General features: G+C 56.3%; 1 protein-coding gene across 1 annotated transcript in view; it reads right to left on the reverse strand.

Annotated features, from left to right (window-relative positions):
- RASA3 (RAS p21 protein activator 3) overlaps positions 1–19,914 on the reverse strand; it is a 118,271-nt gene continuing 98,357 nt past the window's right edge. Inside the window, exons 12-24 of the mRNA XM_045821568.1 lie at positions 19,244–19,358; positions 18,371–18,445; positions 17,427–17,550; positions 16,035–16,141; positions 15,073–15,150; positions 13,515–13,592; positions 12,369–12,442; positions 11,397–11,503; positions 10,687–10,769; positions 6,701–6,909; positions 5,370–5,473; positions 2,587–2,770; positions 1–1,793 (exon numbers count right to left, since the gene is read on the reverse strand). Of these exons, the coding sequence (XP_045677524.1) occupies positions 1,718–1,793; positions 2,587–2,770; positions 5,370–5,473; positions 6,701–6,909; positions 10,687–10,769; positions 11,397–11,503; positions 12,369–12,442; positions 13,515–13,592; positions 15,073–15,150; positions 16,035–16,141; positions 17,427–17,550; positions 18,371–18,445; positions 19,244–19,358 (1,414 nt within the window). The 3' untranslated portion in view covers positions 1–1,717. The remainder of the gene's footprint in view (positions 1,794–2,586; positions 2,771–5,369; positions 5,474–6,700; positions 6,910–10,686; positions 10,770–11,396; positions 11,504–12,368; positions 12,443–13,514; positions 13,593–15,072; positions 15,151–16,034; positions 16,142–17,426; positions 17,551–18,370; positions 18,446–19,243; positions 19,359–19,914) is intronic.

A 19,914-nucleotide genomic window follows, 5' to 3' on the forward strand; every position in this document is an offset into this window, starting at 1 on the left:
TCACAAAGAATAAAATGTCCGTTTTAATTGGCTGGTAAAATATGTCACAAATCATTAGTATCTTATAAACAGAAACATTAAGTTACATACAAATCCATGTTAAAAACTGCCATTCGGTGAGTGTCTCAAAGTTTATTTTTTGTAACATATTTGTCCACCATTTTTTCTGTAGCGAGTGTCATCACTCTCTGCCATCTAGACTGAGTCTGAAGGACAGTCCTCGCGCACAAGAAGAAAGACGGGCACAAGAGCGCGTGGCCACGCATGTCTGAACAGTGCTTTCCAAAGCCGGCGCGTGCAGCTACGAGGGCTGTCTGGGAAAAGTCAGCAGGCACCTCCCCTTGCATTATAGGACGCTCCCCACCCCAAAAGCAAGCAGCCCCCACCGCTGCTTCTAAGGGCTTCAAAGAAACACAGTGCAATACTGCTTGTGGGGCCCAGGGGGCGTCTGCACAGCCCAGCGCCTCCCATTTTAAGCTCAGCATTCCTTCCCCACCTCTGCTTTCTTTTAATCCTATGTCTATTGATTTTAGAAAGAGAGGAAGGAGGGGGGCAGAAAGAGAGAAAAAGAGGGAGAGAAAGAAAGAGGGAAAGGAACATTGACTGGTCATCTCTTTTATACACTCCAACGGGACTGAACCCGCAACCTAGGTATTGCCCTGACCAGGGATCGAACCTGCAACCTTTTGGTGTACAAGACGACGTTCCAACTAATAACTGAGTCACCTGGCCAGGGCCCTTCCTCGCTTTCTTTGGAGGACCTGGAACTAGCTTCCACGAGATGTACCCCATTCCCTTTTGTGTCCTACTGTGGCACCCTCCCCTTTAAAAAGTCCAGGTTTGGAGACTCTGAGTTATTTGTATCAAAGAGCTAATTAAAAACATTAAGAAAAACGGCTCGAAAATAATGCACATTTCTATTTTTAAAATCTTCCCCAAGCTTCCACAAAGGGTGGAAAGTGTGGATCCTACTTTTCAGCCCCACTGACAGCAACCACCACCTGTGCTTGGAGCAGGGATGGGGTGGACACCCAGCTCGGCCGTCAGCCGCTCGGGGGCATCTGCGCAGGCTGGGAGCACATATCGGCAGCCAGCAGGGGTGGGATTCTAACCTCTGGGGGAGAGACGTCTGGAACTCCCCCCACTGGGAACTCTACAGAAGGACCCTGTACCCCCTAAAACATCAAGAGCACCCTCAAATTGGGATCTCCATGCACTTCTGCACTCCCTGGCCACAAAACTGACCCTCCAGCCAGGAACACCACCAACATCAAAAGCTGAAACCAGGAGGCCACCTGCCCATGGGCACTGGGACAGCAGGCTCACAGAAAAAGAATAATGCTCTCAAGGCCCCAGCTGTGCCGAAGCAGCGGGCTCCCCGGGCAGGCGCCACGGAGACCAGCAGAGGCAGTGGGGCTCGACGAGAGAGACAGAAGCACTCGCTCTGCAGAGGGCAAGATGGCCCCTCGGTCGGTCCAGAAGGGCCAGGTCGGGACGCCCACCCACCAGTGCGAATAAAGTGCGTCGCAACCACGAAACAGCCCCGGAGTCTCAGAAGATCAATGAGCTTGATGCTTGTCGTCTGTGCCAGTGGAGGAAGCAAGGGTCCCTCTGCTTCCTCGCTCAGCCTTCTGGTCTTTGTCTCCCCCCTTTGCAGAGACTGCGACTTCGCTGGTGCAGCCCACGACACCGTCCTGGGACAGGGCGCCTCCAGGCTTTAAATGGAATGGGTGGAGACCTCCGACTGCTGCCTGATGTAGCTCTGGAAACTCTTGTCTCCAATGGGGTGTTCCCTGCAAAGGGAAGCGGGAGAGGAGAGAATGAGGCACAGTCCCCTCCACCGCCAGCGCTCATCTGTACTTTTACTTAAGTCTTTTCTTCTATCTATATACATAATGCATATCCTTTGTCATACATGTGAGAAACATAGATAAGCAAAGGAAGAAAGAATCAGCCCAAAGCCACCCATGGAAGTACCACTTCGACCCTGGTCACAGCGTGGTCACGTGTGCACACATGATCATGTGCACCGAGCGTGTGCAATGCGCCTTACGTGATTTAACCCAATGTTCCCAGCGTCAGTGAGGCTCTCCCTGCCCTCCGTTCTTGGGGCAGGAGGAGGCACACAGCGTGGCTGGACTGTCTGCAGGTGCAAGGCCCATGGGGCAGAGGGGACAAAGGCAGCCAGGCTGAGTCTGGGGGTGCTGCACCCCCAACCTTCCTCACAAGACGCTGATGGGGCCCAGTCCAGAGTTGGCCTCCAGAGACAGGGAAAAGGTGCAGGACGTGCTGCAGGCAGGGCTGCTGGCCCAGGAAAGCCTAATTTTGGAAGGGAATGAGCTAGGGAGGCAGGAGGCAGGGGGGACAGGAGAGGCGGGGGCCAGGAAGGGAGGAGGTGCTGCCCCCGGGACACGGCCCAGAGGACGCTGAGGAGTGAGGTGCGGCCCTGCTCTGAAGGAGCCAGGGAGCCTGTGCAGTCGCCCGCGCTGCACACAGTGGCTCCAGGGCAGGCCCCACACCCTCCTCTTCGCTGGATCTCCCCGCACCCTTGCTGAGACTTCCCATGCAAGGGCATGCCATACTCACTGGCTCCCGTATTTGGTCTTCTTGAACTTGTCCCTTTTGTACTGGGCGTGCTCCTGCTCCAAGGCCCCCACCTGGGCGATGACCTGCTTCAGTGTCTTGTAAGTCTCCTGGGGATCATCGATGACGAAGGTCGAGTACTCCTCCTGCTCCGGGCCGTCGTACACAGATCTGCTCCCACAGGCCTCTGCATCGTGGGGAGCAGGGTGGGAGGTCAGTGCGAGTGGAAGCGCCCAGACAGGCTGCTCCCCAGAATTCACAGGAAAAGGCTGATCATTCACACACAGATGCACCCAGAAACAGGAGTCATTCCCACCGGTCTAGCCAACACCGAGAGGTGCCGCCCATACTGAGCACCAGAAAAGCCTGCAGAGCCAGAAAGCCAGGGCCCAGGAACTGAGGCTTCTGAGGATCCAGTGCCCCAAATGCCAGGGCCCCAGCCCTCTCTCTGATGAACCCTCCTCCTGGGTGACCTGCGTCTGTCCGTGCTGCACTGGCTCACTGAGCCAGAAACAGTGGATGTCTGTGGGCTCCTGGGCACTGGGCCAGGCTGGCCCAAGGGCATGTGGGACCACACGCAGTTGGTCTGGGCAGATGAGCTTGGACATGTCCCCTCTTGGCCAGTCTGTGCTAGCAGTTTCCTAAGACCCCCAGCACCCGCGCCTGCTCAGCAGAAAACTTTCTCACTGAGCACCTTGCTCCTGCTTGAAGACCTCACTGTGGCCTTTAGTCATCCACAGGAAGCATCCAATCAATACCTGAACTGGAGCAGCCCCTCTCTTGTCCCCAAACACCTGGTCCAGGCCCCTCCCATTTGTCCCCAAACACCTATGCTGGGCCCTATGCTCCAGTGCAACAGAGAGACTAGGTGGGAAGACGTGTGCTGTGCAGGACACCTGGCCCAGGTGGGCCAGCAGCAAGGGGGTGCCTCATCCTGTCCGCTCGTTATCACAGAAGCTCTGGTGTCCACATTACTGTCTTTACTTCCCACTCAGGGAAACCTCTCAATTCTAATTGAAAAATCACAAGTCTGTGCAAAGGAAAATGGGAAAGATGTAAATTTTCAAAGGAAAAGGGAGAGGGCCATGGGAAGGACAGGGGCTCTAAACATGAAGGGCAACAGGCAAAGACAAGGAGGAGACGGGGAGGGGAGAGGAGTCCGGCGGCCCCCAGAATGCCGAGTCTGAGCTCAGCCATTTCCTCTTTGAAGTGAGCGAAGCACAGGGTGCCAGTCCCTGGAGCCAGAGGGCCTGCATTTCCTCCCTGCAGCCACCACTTGTCACTGCTTGGCTTTAGACAAGCTAGCTAAGCTCCAGAGCCTCAGTTAACCCTTCTGGGAAATGGGTCTCTGGGCCTGGGGCCCAGCAAAAGTGTAAGCTGTGGTTGCCACTGTCATAAAGATAGAAGGAGGGGACAGATGCAAAGGTATGTCACAGCCACCCTGGACAGGTCAAGAAAGCTAAGACCTAAATTAGCAATTGTTTGTGAAGCTCATTAAAAAACCAGAAACTAAAAGATATTTCTCATCTGCAGCTAGGATGCACAGGATGAATCACCAAAGGCCCAGGCCGGAGAGACCAACGGTGGTGATGGTAACACAGATAAGGACACAGGCAGAGGAGACCCAGTCCTTCTCACCTCTGGGCTCTGGGCTCACGGCTCAGTCCCCAGATTAACCCAACGAATAGGCTTGATGGCACTTCTGCCCCATGTCACAGAAGAGGAAGTCAGGGCTGGCCTGGTGCGTGACCTGCCCAGTCCATCTCACAGCGGACGCCAAAGCTAGCTCTGAACCGAGCCCTCTCCACCCTGGAAGAATCCCATCCCAGGGCACCAAAGAGCGTGCTCTGAGCGGGCGAGTGCTGGGGGTGACCTGGGAGGGGCCCTGATCCTGGAGGACATCTGGGGAGTAACGGGGGGTGAGTGGTGTTAACTGCTGAGACCATGAAGAAAGAGGAGCCCCTAAACCACGTGCACATCAGACGCGAAATCAGTAGTGCTGATAATAATAAATAGATTATAAGCTAAGCTTGGGGAGGAGAAACTGAAACACCACCAACTAGAATGGATCACAGTAAGCACACACTCACCGCACTTCCTCTTTAACAAGGTCTATAAAACCAGACTTAGGGAAATGCCGAGAGCGTGTACATGTTGATTTCAGCAAGGCAACTGATACGCTTTTACAAAGCAGCCCAGGAACAAGATGCAGCACTAGACAACGGAATGGTTAATCGGGTGATTCATGTGGACCATCCACGGGCCCAAGGACTCCACTGCCTCCCAAACAAATGCCTTCAGAAAGCTATAAACAATGACACCACACGTGGGACAGGGAGACTCAGAGGCACATCTCGGAGATGCTGTGGGTTCGGTTCCAGAGCACCACAATAAAGCAAATATTTCAATAAAATGAGTCACACTAATTTTTTGGTTTCCCAGTGCATGTAAAAGTTATGTTTACACGGTACTATAGTCTATTAACTGTGCAATAACACTATGTCTGGAAACCCCAACATACATACTTTAATTTAAATTATTTTGTGGCTAAAAAATGCTAACCATCACGGGTGCTCTCAGAGAGAGGTGCAGGGCGCCTCCCCTGGATGTTGACAAAAACGTGGTCTCTGGGACTCGCCACAGAGCGAAGCACGAATGGATGAGGTCCGCCTACACTTCCCTGAGTCTTAGCTGCAGAAAGCTCCGTGTCACCAGGACCCTAGCCGGGCGTCCCCAAAGCTGCCTGTGATCTGTGTGACAGAGGCTGGACCCCACCCTGTCCTCACCTTGCATCTTCTCCAGTTTGCTCATGTACAGGTTGAACAGGGAGTAGATGCGCTCCGTCTCTCGGTCCCCGTCGATGTCCAGCTGGATGTTCGCGGGGAGGCCACTGCCCAAACACAGTGAGAACAATGGAAAGCGCAATGCTATTAATCCTGACACTGACTGTTCTGAAGATCACTAAAGAAGATGGAGTGATCCAACACTTAGCATATCCCCGGCTGGGCTGGGGCATTTGTGTGTGGTTTGTGAAATAATCTCAAGTGCTGAGAAGTGACCATCCAGTCTGGGAGGACTGGCGGCCTCTCAGTACCCACAGACCTGCCAGGGCAGCGAGCAAATGAGGCAGACTCTTACTCTGCTGTGAAAAGAAGTGACCGGGAATAAAAATAGCTCTGCCAGGTGCACCTGGGCCCTGGGCCCGAAAGGGTCAGTTGGCTGCCTCAGGTAGGGAGCTGAGGGTCCCCTCTCTTTCTGGAGACTGTGGTGGGCTCCTGCTCCTCCTGAGGGAAGAGTAGCCGCCCTTCCCCCAGACACAGCACCCAGCCTCTCAGCAGAGACGGGATGGGGGCTCAGTCACAGACTCCTGGGTGGGACCCAGCAGGGACTTATCCTGAGTCTTAGCTCCTTTGTTTGTGAAGCTGAGTTTTCTATGCCCACCTCCCAAGAGCTTTGGGGTGCTCTGTCACACCCACAACCACAACATACAGCAGCTGCTGCTGTTCACAGGTCACATGGGACACAGGGACCAGCCAAGCTTGAGCCACTAGGCCTCCTTCCAGAATGGTCGAGATGAGTCTCTAATGACCTTCAGGAGGCCCAGCTAACAGCAGGGCTGGGCAAGAAGGGCCACTAGGTTTCCAGGAGGGGTCCGAGGGGAAGGGCCCCGAGGGGAAGGAGGGGTGTCAGTTAGAGAATCCAAGGGGGTGTAATCAGGAGGGTGGGATACTTCCAGACTCTTCTTGGAAGAAATAATACAGTGAGACCTGCCCCTGGGGGTCTTCTCTCTCCAGGGGCATCCCTCCTTCATCGCCCACCCACTCCCCAAGGATGGCTCTGACCCCCGGAAGGGACAGGAGAACCCACAAAGGCTCACAGCCCCTGCCAGTCTGCACAGAGTCTCCGTGAGGACGAATCCAGGGGCGCCCTGGGGTGCAGGCTCCCGGACCATTCAGAGAACAGCCTTGGAGACCCAGCCTGCACGTGTGCAGTTTGCTGAGTGGGCGGAGACTGCATTTTAGCCCCAGTTTGACCCCTTGACCAAAAAGGTGCACAAGGTGGACAACTGCGCCGGGTGGCTGGGAGCGTCCAGGAGTCTGGAAAGGCGCAGACCTACCCGGTACAGGGGGAGCAGCCGGGGGCTGTGTCCGAGGAGGCCCTGCAGCACAGCCAGTGGCCGTTGAGGTAGGCGGAGGGGTGGTAGACGGTGAGGCGCTTCTTGTTGCACTGGCTCACTTTGGTGAGGATGTCGATCCAGGCCTTGGCCTCCACGCAGTTGTTGGCCTGGATATACAGCGCTCGCTCAGGCTGGATGACCTGGAACATCTGAGGACACAGAGCATGGACTCAGGGGACCGCCCAGCAAGAATCACAGGGATCATTATTTTCAATGCCTACAAGCCCAGGAGCTACAGCAAAGGGTCTGAAACTGACCCAGAGACCCAGTCAAGCCCAATGGCTGCAGGGAATACAAAGGGCTTCTGCTGCCCCTGGACTTGAAAACAGAAGCCAAAGCCCTCCCCCTGCAGCACACAGGAGCAGCGGGAGCCATGGGGGACTCAGAAGGCCAATGTGACTCAGCTGGTCACCCACGGCCAGCCTGGCCGAGGCACTACCCTTCCGGGGGGACATCAGGGGTCTCCGTTCGAAAAGCAGAAGAGCACCACTGCCTGTCTTGCCCGTGGGACCTACTAAAGTTGATTGTGGCTGTTACACAAAAGGACTGGTTTCTTTGGGTGCCCGTGATTTTAAGCTGGCATGGGCTTCTGTGGAAAGCACGCCACAGCTCATCTTGCCCACCTTCCTGTCTTCATCCCCAGATCTGCCTCAAGGCCTCTCCCCCACCACTGACCACCTGGGGACTCTTCTTCCTCATTCCGGGCAGCTGTCACTTCCTCCACCAGGCCTCCCAGAGCTGCCAGTGCCTTTCTTATTTATTGTCCATTCAACAAACATTCCCGAGCACCTGGTACTATTGTTCTAGGTCCTAGGGACACAGTGAGGTCGGTTTCTGTGCTCATGAGCTTCCAGCCAGCAAGACAAAGTGCACACAGAGCGCAGGGGCTTAGTGAGGGTGCAGCTTGACCGGGGGCAGGTCGGTGTAGAAGCTCTGAATGGACAACCCTCCAGCTGAGATCGGAGGATGGTGAAGAGTTAACCAAGCTGAGGGGGGGAAAGCAGAGACAGAACCTGCCCCGGGCAGCAGGGAGGTAGGTGCTAAGGTCCTACAGCATCCGGGAGGGCCAGGTGCCCCCAGCAGGAGCAGGCTGGCTGCACCCAGAAGTGGGGGCGGGGGGTGAGCAGGCAGAGCTGGGAGGCTACCACACTGGGCTTGTCAGAGGCATGAGGGGAGCCAGGAGCCAGGAATCAGGATGGCAAAGAAAGATGACAGTGGCCTTTTCCAAGGGGGGCGGTGTGCGTCGAGAGGGGGGAGGAGCAGGAGTGATGGGCTCTGGGGAAAGCAGCTGCGAGTCGCACACGCACTGCTGCACAGGTCTCACGCTGCAGGGACCTGTGTGGGACTCCAGCGCCCTGGGCAGGACAGCCTCTGAAAGGAGGTACTTTGCCCTGGTTGTTCTGGTAGTCTGGGCCCTGCAACAGGGCTCAGGACACAGCAAACCTTCACAAATGCCTCTCAAATGGAAAGGACATTAACCCAGTGCTTAGTGTCACGGGGAAGCTGGCTCCGAGGAAGGCAACAGGAGAAAACAGGCTGATGAACAAACAATGCTAAAATTAGGGAATTATTCTAAATCTAAATTAAGGGACTGCGGGACCAAAACAGCTTACAGATGGCGCCAGGATGGTTTCCACACTTGCATCCTTCCGTGGACGTCTGAGAATGCTGCCAGCCCAGGGCACAGCGTTCCCAGGCACCCCCCCACCCCCACCCCTCACCCCGTCCTGCAGAGGGCGGGGCACAGACACACCACAGGAAGCTGCCTGCAAAGGAGGCTGGCCTTCCAGCTCTTGGAGCAGGTCCGATGGTGAACATCCCTAAGGGCCAGGGGGAAAAACCCCTATCTGCTGCCCAAGAAAAGTCCTCAAACAGTCCTGGAGAAGGACAAGGAATCAAGTTAATGGAACAGGGCAGGGCCAGCAGGAACTGCTGTCCACTGGCTGAGCGCCCAGGGTGCCGCCGCCGCCCCCTCTGTCTGTCCAGAAGGCTGGGGGGCTGATCTCAGACCCAGACAGAGATGGAAGCACCTTGTGACCCTTCAGCCCCGGCCCAGCCAAAACGTCCCCCACACACCCAGTGCGGCCCCGGGCACCCACTGAACACAGGACCATTGAGCTACGCCAACAAGTGAGAGGCAGACAGATACGAGAGGAGAGGGAAGAGGAGGGAGCGGATCCCTGTCCACTTCCGACGGGCAGAGCCTTGACTGAGGTCCAGTTCTGTAAACCGAGAACCTGGTCTGCAGCAGAGCCTGCCGGGGGAGGAAATGCCGCTGTGTGCACAGAGCAGTGCACCACGGGCCGGGGGCTGCGTGGAAATAGGCCACCCTCCCAGAGCAACGGGACTCCAGCCCCTGGATAAAGTGGGGCCCTGGGAGTCCTTACTTTACAGTCCTAACAAATCAATGAATCAGCCTTCCCCGGGGGAGAAGGAAAAGCTATGCACAGGAGAAAGCCAACAGAAGCAGCGAGAGAATGACAGAGACTGAAAGTCATCGCAGACGGGGAAGCATCTGGGACCAGGACACGACACAGTTCAGTGTAGCTCCCCACGGTCACTGACCACCTGTGCGCCCTGCCTCCTGACGGGGCGCAGCGGGCAGCCCAGAGTGCCTCCAGGGTCCCCAAAGGGATGCGTGACCTGAACACACCCAGCAGACTGCCCGACGCACCCAAACGGAGGGACGTCCACGGAACCAGCCTGTGTGTGCCTCAAAAATGCCACGGCCACGAAACAGGGGTAAAGACTGAGGAACGTTCCAGAATAAGGAGATGACTGAGGAGTAACAGACCACGTGGCCCTGGCCTGCATGCCAGTGGGGAAAACACCGACAGTGTGAAGAATGTTACTGGAATAACTGGCGAAACTTAAACACAGACTGCGGATCAGCAGTACCGCTGCACCGGTGCCGGGCGCCCTGACTTTAGAGACACTGTAAGATTCTAGAAACACCCTTGTTTTTAGGAAACGCTGAAGTATTTATACGGTCCAGGAGAAACATATGTACATCATATGTGGAGAGCGATAAGGGGGGAGAATGAAGGAATATGCTCAGCAAACAGGACCCTGGGTTAGGGGACACAGCAGGTCCTTGTTCTAGTCTTGTAACTTTTCTGTAAGTTCAAAATCAAATCAAAATAGAAATTTCAAAGAAATTCTACATGGCCCCAGAGACTGTCCCTGTGTCCTTTAACAGAGAGTCCCTGGACCCCTGGAGCTGTCACAGTGGGAAGTTGTAACCCCACCACTACCAACGCACCGTTCTTAGTGTGTGCATGAGCAGCACGTTTGTGTAGGAATCCTAGGAACTAAGTCAAAAAACAAAGAAACCGACCTTCAGGCACCCCAGCTCTGGGAGATAGGCTGACCTTTGACCTTGGAGCCAGGATGATGTAAAACCAGGATGATGACATGAAGTGAGGTTGACTAAACCAGGGTGACGCACACCACACCGTCACTTGCCTTATCGGGATGGACTGTGCTCATCTGCACATAGAGAACTTGGCAACCCCCTCCCTTGGTCTCTTTGTTCCGTCCCCTCTCCCTCCTCGTAAACACCTCTGCCTCACGGAGAGGTGGTGATGGGCTTTGAGACGTGAGCCCCCATCTTCCAGGTGGCCAGCATCGCAAATAAACCACTTTCCTTCGCATCAGCTCCCACCTCCCGAGTACTGGCTTTCGTAGCACCAGGCAGCCGGACCAGCGTTCGGTCACAAAGCCACCAGGGAAGCCATCTTGCTGCAGGTTTTGCCTGCCCTGACCAACCGGGCAGGGAGAGCCTGGCTGCTTTGCTCCAAGGTTCAGCAGCAGTCGCATGGACACCCAGGCGATGTGCGGCCCCCGAGAGGAGAAACGGGGGGCAGGGTGTTGGAGCGAGAGCAGAGAGCCAGCCCCAGAAAAGCGCCTGGAGAGGGTGCACTCACGTTCTTCATCTTGAAGGACTCTTCCTCCAGTCTCTCCACGGCCAGAATGTTCTCGATGGGAATGCTGTAGAGAGGTGGGTCTCCTGTGGTGACAGAGGCTAATGAGCGGGCAGGCCCAGAGGTCTGTGCTGGGTTGGGAGGCGGCAATAGGGTCTCCCTTCTTCGGTGAGAAGGCTAAGAAACCGACAGACCACGGGCTTAAGGGGGCTGAGGGGCCGTGGTCAGAGAAGGCCTGGAGTGGGTCCTTTGCGGCCACAGAACAAATGAGCCTCCTTCACTTGCTCCTAACACCCAACACCTGTACCCATCAGGACACTAAAGCCTCTCGTCACACAGGGACCACATTCCCTCCTTTTTGTGGAGAGAAACTACTTTCTCACCATTCCATGATCTTAATCTGAGCCATCTCTGGCCCAGAAGAACCCAACCAAAGTAGGACGAGACCCTCACTGCCCTGTGAGACCCTGCTTCCCCCACCTGGAGTGTGGAACCTGCTGCACCCGCCCCACTCCCCCCGGGGCCACCTCGTGGGTGTCTGTCTCCAGTTCTCCTGTTTAAAGAAACGGTGCACTCTGAGGAACGCACCTTCTCTGCTCTTAGTTTCCACCCAGAGAAGCAGTTGGTAACCGCATCTGGAGCTTAAACAAGACTCGGGTCCCCTGGAGTAAAGGTATGTGAAAAGAAGGAAAAAAGCACGTTTTTCTTGTTACCTTTGCTTTTCTGGTAAGTAAACTCATGATTTGTCAGGCGAAACCACCTTTTCTTAAAATTCTTCATCCCGAAGCGTTTCCGGCCCTGGGCCCTCTTGATCATGAACCTGTGGTGAGCGGCACACGTCAGGGTGAATGCCCCACGGCTCGGGCGAGCTCCCCCGGGCCCCTGGCCCGCGCCCAAAGTCAGGCAACTTGCCACTTTCGTATCTGCGATGCATGATGCAGACTGTGGATTTTCAGCACCTTCTAATTTTATTTACAAGTGACAGGACGGAAAAATTCAAAGGCCTGCATCTCTACTTTAGGGAAGTTCAGCCCCCATGCTGGTGTTAACTTTAAATAACAAGGTGGTGATGGCGGTGGGTTTATGAGACCTCCGAGGAAGCAGCCACCCCCGTCTCACACCCCACACTAAAAACACTGACGAGATGCCCTTAAAGAGACGGCGCTGGTGGCAGGCTCAGAGCCACGCAAGTGTGTTCTGCAACGCAAAGGCCAGCGCTGTGGAGTGCCTGCCCTCTGGCAGGTGCTGTGCTTTAGTGTCTCTGGACAGATGCTTCAGGAAGGACGGGCTGATGGAGGGGGAGGCAGGGCCTGGAACTCAGGTGTGGCTGAGCCAACTGTGCATGAATGCCTGACTATTCGCGGTCATTCAGTCTCTCACCCCCCTTTCCTCCCAATGACAGGCATTTCTCCACCACAAATTCGGCAGAGAATAGGCACAGAAAAATGAACATAAACGCCACATTTTGACGTCCCCTGGGGGCAGTCTTGGGGAGTTGAAGAATGGTGGGCGAAGGCCACACTTCTCCTGGGCCTCAACAGCCCCAAAGGGTCTGGGCTGCCTGTGACCTGGGACACCACCAGCCCCGAGGGCACAGGCACCCCACTTTGTGGCCCAGATGGACTGGGAGTGCCCCACCACCTGCACTTCTCTCCGGCCTGCCCAGTGGCGCTAGCGAGCCTTACCCTTCCTTAAGCAGGATGGGCTGCTCCACACTCTTAGGGTCTCTTCTCCCAGAGGACGAGATCAAATCTAAGAACTGAAGTGGGAGAGAAAGCGGATTATTAAAAGGGGAAATGGCATCCTTGAATACACTCGCTCCCACGTGTAAATGATGCTACGGAAGCTCCGTGTCCCTGTCCGAGACCAGAAGAGAGAGAGGAACCTGGGATGCAGGCTCTAGGGCAGTGAGTGCCTCTGAGAACTGAGGGGACTGTGCGCTGGTCTCTGCTGTGGCTAAGAAGCTCCCTGCCCCGAACTCCGCTGGCTCCTCCAGGGCAGGTCCCACTGCCCCCCAGCTGTTACTTGGCCTGAAAAGCTGCCAGGCTGCAGGTAACACCTGGCGGTCCCGCATTCCAACAGGTGAACCGAGACTGCACCTCCCGTGGAACGTGAAGCAGCGCAGGCTCTCCCTCCTGGGCCTCCGCACCTCCCAAGAGTACCTCCCTGTGGTTTTGCTGCGGGGTTGGGGGGCGGGGGACTCCCTGCTCAGTTCAACTGTCCCACAGCCTGTCTGGACTCCTCCCACCCACTGGCGGCTGCCCCCAGCTCCTCTCCCTTCCTAACCCTCTAGGTCATGGTTTTCATGATTTCTGAGCAATAAGCATGATTGATTCTAAGTAGAAGAAAAAAGCTTTAAGATCAGAATAGCTTCCCCCCAAGCACACTCCCCTAACTCTGGGTCTGGGGCCCCAGGGCTCCGGGACTCTGAGGCACCAGGAGCAGGCAGCAGGGACCGGCAGGACACGGGAGTTTGTGGAACAAAAGGAGGAGACCGTCCACGAAGATGTAATACTCAGTCACTTAGAGAAAGAACTTGGACATGAAAATGGTGAGGATCCCCCAGTCAGATTCCAAAGAAGAGCAGTGTAGGAGGAGTCCACAGCAGCCTGGGGGTGGGAGGTGGGGGCCGGGGGTGCCCGGGGGCCGGAGGGGCGGGGTGGTTGCCTACCTGCTCATGGACGGAACGGTCTCAACTATTTCCAATGGCAAATGGTCAATTTTATGTGATTCAAATTTAAACTCAATGTTTTAAAAAAAGCTACTCTGTTTCTTAGAAACAACAGCAAATGGGAGGGGGGCTAAGTCTGTTAACTGATGTCAGTACTTACATTTTTTACTGCATCTGCGTATTTCTGTTCATTGAAGAATTCATAAAATGCAGCCATGTAGGATTCCTTAAAGCTGGCCTAAAATGAAACAGCTCTGTTAACAAAGGCCCACAGGCCTCTTGGTTGGTGTCCCAAACCTGAACACTGCACAGGCGCAGGCGGTGACAAGCCTCAGTCGCCATGGCTAAGCCAAGGGAAGGTGCTGGGAATCACTGGGGTTGCAGGGGCCGTCCCGGAAGTTCATCCCAATAGGGCAGACCTAAGAGCCCAGCAGCAGGCTGACACAGTCACAGGAGCCCAACTCCACTGACGCGGTGTTTGCAAAAGCTAACTCTTTCGGGGGGGGTGTCTAACATCTGCGTTCCGGGGCCACAAGGTTTACACCGCACCCGGACATGGTCACTGTTACGGGGCCTCATCTGTGAGCCGAGGGGTACGGACAGGGGTTGGGGCCAAGTGCAGGAACTCAGGAGGGGCCTTCCAACAACCACTCCAGAGGCCCCACCCCAGGGTGCACTGTTTCCATATTTAGGCCACTTTGCTACTTCTGGATGTGAAAATGAGGCGGGTTCTGTGCAGACCCCTGACCCGGCAGGTGCCCGTTTCTGTGAATTTCCGCCCAACAAAGATTAGGGTTGACTGACAGAAGGAAGCACTCAGTGCACATCAGGCTGCCCATGGGCCACCGTACACCTTTAACTTTACTCTGACTCAGAAAGCCAAGCATGGGCCCCAAAGGGCGACTGCTTGCCAGCAGTGATGGGGCCCCAGTTCACTCATGGCCTCAGAAAGAACACAATGAGGCAGGCTGGTGTGGCTTCTGTGGGTCGCTCCTCAACCCTTTCCAGACAGAGGGCAGGCTGCCCTGCAGCTGGGCCAGCCAGTCCACGGTGAGGACCAGCCTTCAGCCCCATCCCTAGGGAGCATGCCCCCTCACTCCCCACATCACTCTCTGTGCACGTGAGCTCCAGCATCCTCAGAACGGCCTGTCACAGGCTCGTTCTTGGGGCCACGGAGCCTGGGGTTGACCCTCGGGATGCCCTCAGCACCCAGATCCAGTCTGAAGTGAGCAGCAACGAAGGGGAGACACAGATTTGTCACCAAAAGGGGTAAAATGAGCACGAAGCCCAGGGGCGGAAAGGGGCATGCTGCCGGCTGCGTGTGGACAGGCGTCCGGTCATCAGGCAGTGACTGGACCTTCCTGAGACACAAATGTCCTCAGATACTCAAGGCTTCGGCCACAGCCAGCTCACTGCAGTGGGGCTGCAGCAGCCAAGTTGTGGGGACTCAGTCCCCAAGTCCAGACACGGGAGTGGACGTGCTAGCTCTCCTACGGGTGATGGTCACATATAAGTGCCATCCTAATCTTCTCCTCAAAAACCCAACTTTCATGGCTCAGCAGTGACAAGAGGTCCTTGGCCAATGCTGGAATGTTCTACCTTCTGAGGTCGTTGATGGGGATGCCTGGCTGGTTCTATTCTCTTTATCTTTGTAATCGCACTGAGCACACGCTCCTCCTTCCCTGTTATAGACGAGACGGCTGAAGCGAGTGACTTACAGACTTGGACTTGGACAAGCTGCCCAGGGTCTGAATCGTCTTGGAGATGAGCGTCAGCGTCCTAGACGTCTGCGGGTCCTGTCAGACGGGGGAAGAAGCGCAAGTTTCACCTCATTTTTACGGAAGTGTTGGGATCGAGCCCAGAACTACACCACTGACAAAAGGAATGACACCGCCTGAAAGCCACATCACACACAGGTTGTCTGTGGGTGAACCATAAACACGCAAACAGCGCTGGGTTCGGAAAAGGTCACGTGGACCCTTCTCCTCCGTGTGGCCGGGGAGCTGCTAAAAATGCAGGATCTCCGGCCACCCCAGAGCCCAGTGTCCCCACAAAGCACTGGAAGGCTCCCCAAATGACAACATAAGAAAGAGCTGCCCCAAATCAGCACTTTGGACCCAACCTGCAAAAGGGGCATCTCGAACTTAGCAGCAGCCCTGTCCCGTTACCATCCCCATTTCTGCATCTCCCAGGTCACCTGTCTTCCCATCACCTGGTTTGGGAGTTTAACTTAAAACCAACAAAACCAGGAATGGGCCCATCACCCAAGCACCCATTCACTCAGGGTCTCCGCCCTGCACTGTCACCACCTGCCACTCTCCTTCCTCGTGCGTCACTGACGCCAGCTCCGTGAACACTCAAAGGCTGGCACACAGTGGGTGCCTGACAAACATTTGTTGACTGGCTGAATGCATGACTGAATACACACGAGGTAATAAGTACTCAGTTCTTCCCAAGGGGGCAGGGATAACGTAAGAGTAGGCAGCAGTTGACACCTGGTCCCACCATCCATGTTTTAACAGTCGCACCTCAGGCACACGGCCCACTCACAGCCCGATTGCCAGGCACAGCTGTCCCTGCCACTGCACACGCCAGGTGACAAGAGCCCGGCCAGAACCCAGCGTCACCGCCAGTGTGGGAGGACTGCTTTCCCGGTTTGCAAGGGCTGGCGATCACTTACTGTGTGGTGGGGCGTGAGCTGGAACAGGTTGGGGGACAGGATGGCAGGAGCGAAGAACCTCAGGAAAATGAAGCTGCTCACAGCCGTGTACCTCACGTCCAGGTCATCTGCAGCCGGGACACAGGGAGGGACAACTCAGCGGGGCTTTCTGCAGGCGACGGCAGCGGACCCAACAAGGGGCTGCGACCCAGAGCCTCTGCTGCTCCTGAGGGTCTCCTGGAGGCACGGGGCTGGCCTGCAGGTCTCTCCTTGACCACACCGCCTCTCGCCCTCTCTGTCCCCCTCACTGTTACTAAAAGCTCAACACTGCCAACCAGCTGGGCTGTCCCAGGCACGACCTGCTCACCAGGCCCTGGTGGCCTTGCAAGGATAAGGCTCATTACTGGGTGGTTTACTCACACCTGGGACGGGAGGATATGGTTTATTATTTATTTACTTCCATTTTATTCCAAAAGGGATCGGAGGCTTGGTGTGCTTGGTACTGCCCGCCCCAAACTCCATAGATGCTTTTCAGTCCTCGAAGGAGCCCCAGCTCTCTGAAAGCGGGAGGTCCTGGCCCAGCTCCACTGCTGGAGGCTGAGCTGCTCGGCTGGAAGGAAGGGGCTAGGCCTCCCCTCCGGGGACAGGGACTGCCTGGGGGCTCCGAGGCCAAAGCTCCAGCAGTTCTCCAAGGCAGCAGGTCACACCTGGGCTGATTCATGAGCTCCCAGGGATGGACAAAGCAGGTTAGGGATGGTGCCTGCTGGACCAGGCAGGGCCCAGGGAGCAAGCGGCCCCTTTCTCAGCCTCCTAGGACCTGGTCTGAGCTGGTGAGTGCCGGGCATCCAGGGCCTCAGTTAACCTGACCCCGCCCACCAGGGCCCGATGTCTTTGCTTTGCCAGGTAGCTCCAGGTGCCGCCCAAGGAATTAGCACAATTAAAAAGAAGGGGCTCATGCCCAGGACCCTTGCAGTCCCAACTCCCCAAAGGGCTCATCCTATCTTTCTTTAGATACAGCCGGGCAGGCAGAGCCCACAGAGCACCCAGTGCGCCGAGATGGACCGCGGCGAGAAACTGCTGGGACCACCTGGAAGGGCGGCTTCTCTGACTACAGATGGGCTCTGTCCCAAATAACCCGCTGCGACAAAACTCGGCCAACCACCTTCTTGCTGGGGTGGGCACCCAGAGACAAGTGCAGGCAGGGACTAGGAGCAGGGACTAGGAGCAGGGCCCCGCACGGCACAGGCGGAGAGGGCTGCTGTCCAGGCACCCAGCACCGACATCTGAGCCCTGGCCCAGCAGCTCTGAGAAAACCACTTTCCAGGGGCTGGGAAGCATGTGGCACAGAGGGGGAGCCCCGGCGAGGGCCTGCCGGCACTTTCTGCCGGCACGAGCCTATCCAGGAGGACTCACCCTGGAAGCGCTTGGCAGCCGCTTCTCGGAGAGAAAAGAAAATGTCGCACATGACAGTCGGGCAGCTCACCCCGGACTTGGTGATGACGTTGAAGATGCGGTCGACATACTGCCGCAGGTTCTCCTGCAACGAGGTGGGGGCGGGGCACCCCAACAGGGCTTGTCTGCGCCCAACTCCCTCCCAGGCTGCATGGAGTGCCAGGACCACCCCGGGGAGGGAGCCCGCCGAGGCCAGGGGCCAGCTCGGGCAGCCCAGGGGAGCCGTGGCAGCAAAACGTGCACCTCCCATCACGATGAAAAAACCACCTCTCTAAAACACACACTGAGCAGTTACAGCAGTTCACATGGCACCAATACTTGGAGTTCTGGGTGTGGGGAAAAGCCACACCACGTTCCCCTCCTCGACCCCTGACCTCATTAGCTAAACAGAGGTCAAATTCACTGAAATGTAAGTTCCCAAAGGCTAGAACCCCGCCTCTTTTTGTGTGTGTGTATTTTTTAAGGCATGACAAAGACACAGCATGATCTGGATGAAGAAATCATAAAAAAGACTGCAACATTTGGGTGAAGTGTCAAAATCAGGGTTTTTTTCTGTTCCAAGAAACACCTCTGGGAACAGCCTGGAGTGGCCGGGTGCGGGACCTGTGTTTGTTGAGAGGAGGGAAAAGATGGGCTGGGAAGACCCATGAGGCAGGTGAGGCCCCTCAATGTGGTGGGGCGGGGCTGGGGCGGGGCATAGGAGATGACGGCCAATCATAGACCGGGACTGGTCTCTTGACACCAGATTAAAGTCAACTTCTGCCCCTCAGGCTCCTGTGGGTGCCCTCCCAACGCCTGCCCCACGTCACCCTGACACAGAGTGTCCACAGTGGCCACGTGCCAAAGATCCTCAAGACAGGTGACTGGCTCTGGGAAGTGCTGGCGAATAAACTTGAACCCCTTACCATGTTGTTTTCAAGGTTTTCGCCATCTTTTAACTTCACAGGGTCGATTTCACAGGGTTTGTGGCTCTGGCATATCTGGAAAGGGCATGACAAGAAGTGAGCAGACTCCAGAAGCACAGGTGGGGTGGCGGTCAGTGGTGGCAGTCAGTGGTGGCAGGCTCAGGGACAGACACAGCGATTCTTGCTCAAAAGACAGCTGCCCACAGCCAGCTCCTGCTCAGCCATGAGGAAGGGGACAGCGGCAGAACACACCGGGCAGCTGGCGAGGCCACAGTCCTGGGAGGCACAGGACTTTCTCGAAGGCCATTAGCTCACACAGAGTCAGGCGTCATGAAGCCTAACAATGATTTCCCTTCAAAGGGCGGCCAGGATCTCGCACAGCCAAACCAGAATGCTATTTTAGATCCTCTCATGTGGCCAAGGGCCTGTTTTTTATGAAACTGTTCTGGGGGCAACGCCCGCCCAGGTGCCCCATGAAGGGGCCAGGTAAGAAGAGCTGAGTCATTTGGAAAGGAAGCGTGCGCTCCTGGGGCCGTGTCCAACCACAGTGCGAGGGGAGGGCCCCGCAGCTGCAGGGCCTCAAGGGTTCGGGGACGGCCAACGCCTGTGGGGAGGCAGGGCCACGTGTGGCCTTGTCCTCACAGCAGCGGGTTTCCTTGAGTGTTTGTTTGACTAGAGGGAAGGGGGAGATTCTGAACTGCCCCTGCAGTGAGCCAAAAACAAGGCTGCCATCAGAGACAGCCCCTCGTCCCGGCGAACCCCGACGCCCCGCGTTCCCCGTGTGCCTGCCTCTTTGCCACGAAAAAGTGGGCTCCTGGGGGAGTCTCCTGCACACAGCCCAGGGACCCCAGGCCCTTGGGGACCCCAACCCACCTCCTCTATGGTGGGCTTCAGGGTGACGTGCAGGTAGTGCATCCCTGCCAGCTTCATCGTCTCGTCAATGCACTTGGATGTCAATGAATTTCCCCGGAAAATGGTGTTGGGGTCCCTGGAAAACAGCATCAGGGGTGTCCTCTGTCTCCTCAGCACAGCGAGGTGGAGACAGCAGCAGGACCTACACCCGAGGACAGCCCACCGGGGGCAGAAGCACGCTCACCCGAGTGCTGTCAGCTGTTCGAGGAGGAGCACCTGACTGGCCGGAGGCCTCACAGCAGGGGCTCCAGACCCCGGCCCTGCCTGTGCCCCGGGCCCAGCACACAAACAGTGGCCAGCGCAGCTCCACGACCCAGTGGCGTGCCCCCTGCCACCAACCCATCTGGAGGAGCAGGAGCTCACGGTGCCTCCTCTTCTCGAGGCCTGATTTTTACAAACTAACGAGTGCTTCGAAGGACCCAACCTGGGGCCGGCACAGGAGATTTGGCAGGGAAGTGAACAGAACAGGTCACGCTTCTTAGAACCTCTTCAAGCAAGTGTGTGTCTGCATGTTTCTGAACTAAGGAACTCAGGGAGGGGACACAGCAACCCAGTCCCCTAATGTGGGTTTAACGCTAACCTGAGCCCATTCCTAAGGCAACCGGTGCCTCATTCACCCCTTCTTCCCACAG

This window comes from Phyllostomus hastatus, unplaced genomic scaffold, assembly GCF_019186645.2.
Source record: "Phyllostomus hastatus isolate PE091 unplaced genomic scaffold, TTU_PhHast_1.1 phas_scaffold_46, whole genome shotgun sequence".
Lineage (NCBI taxonomy): Eukaryota > Metazoa > Chordata > Mammalia > Chiroptera > Phyllostomidae > Phyllostomus > Phyllostomus hastatus.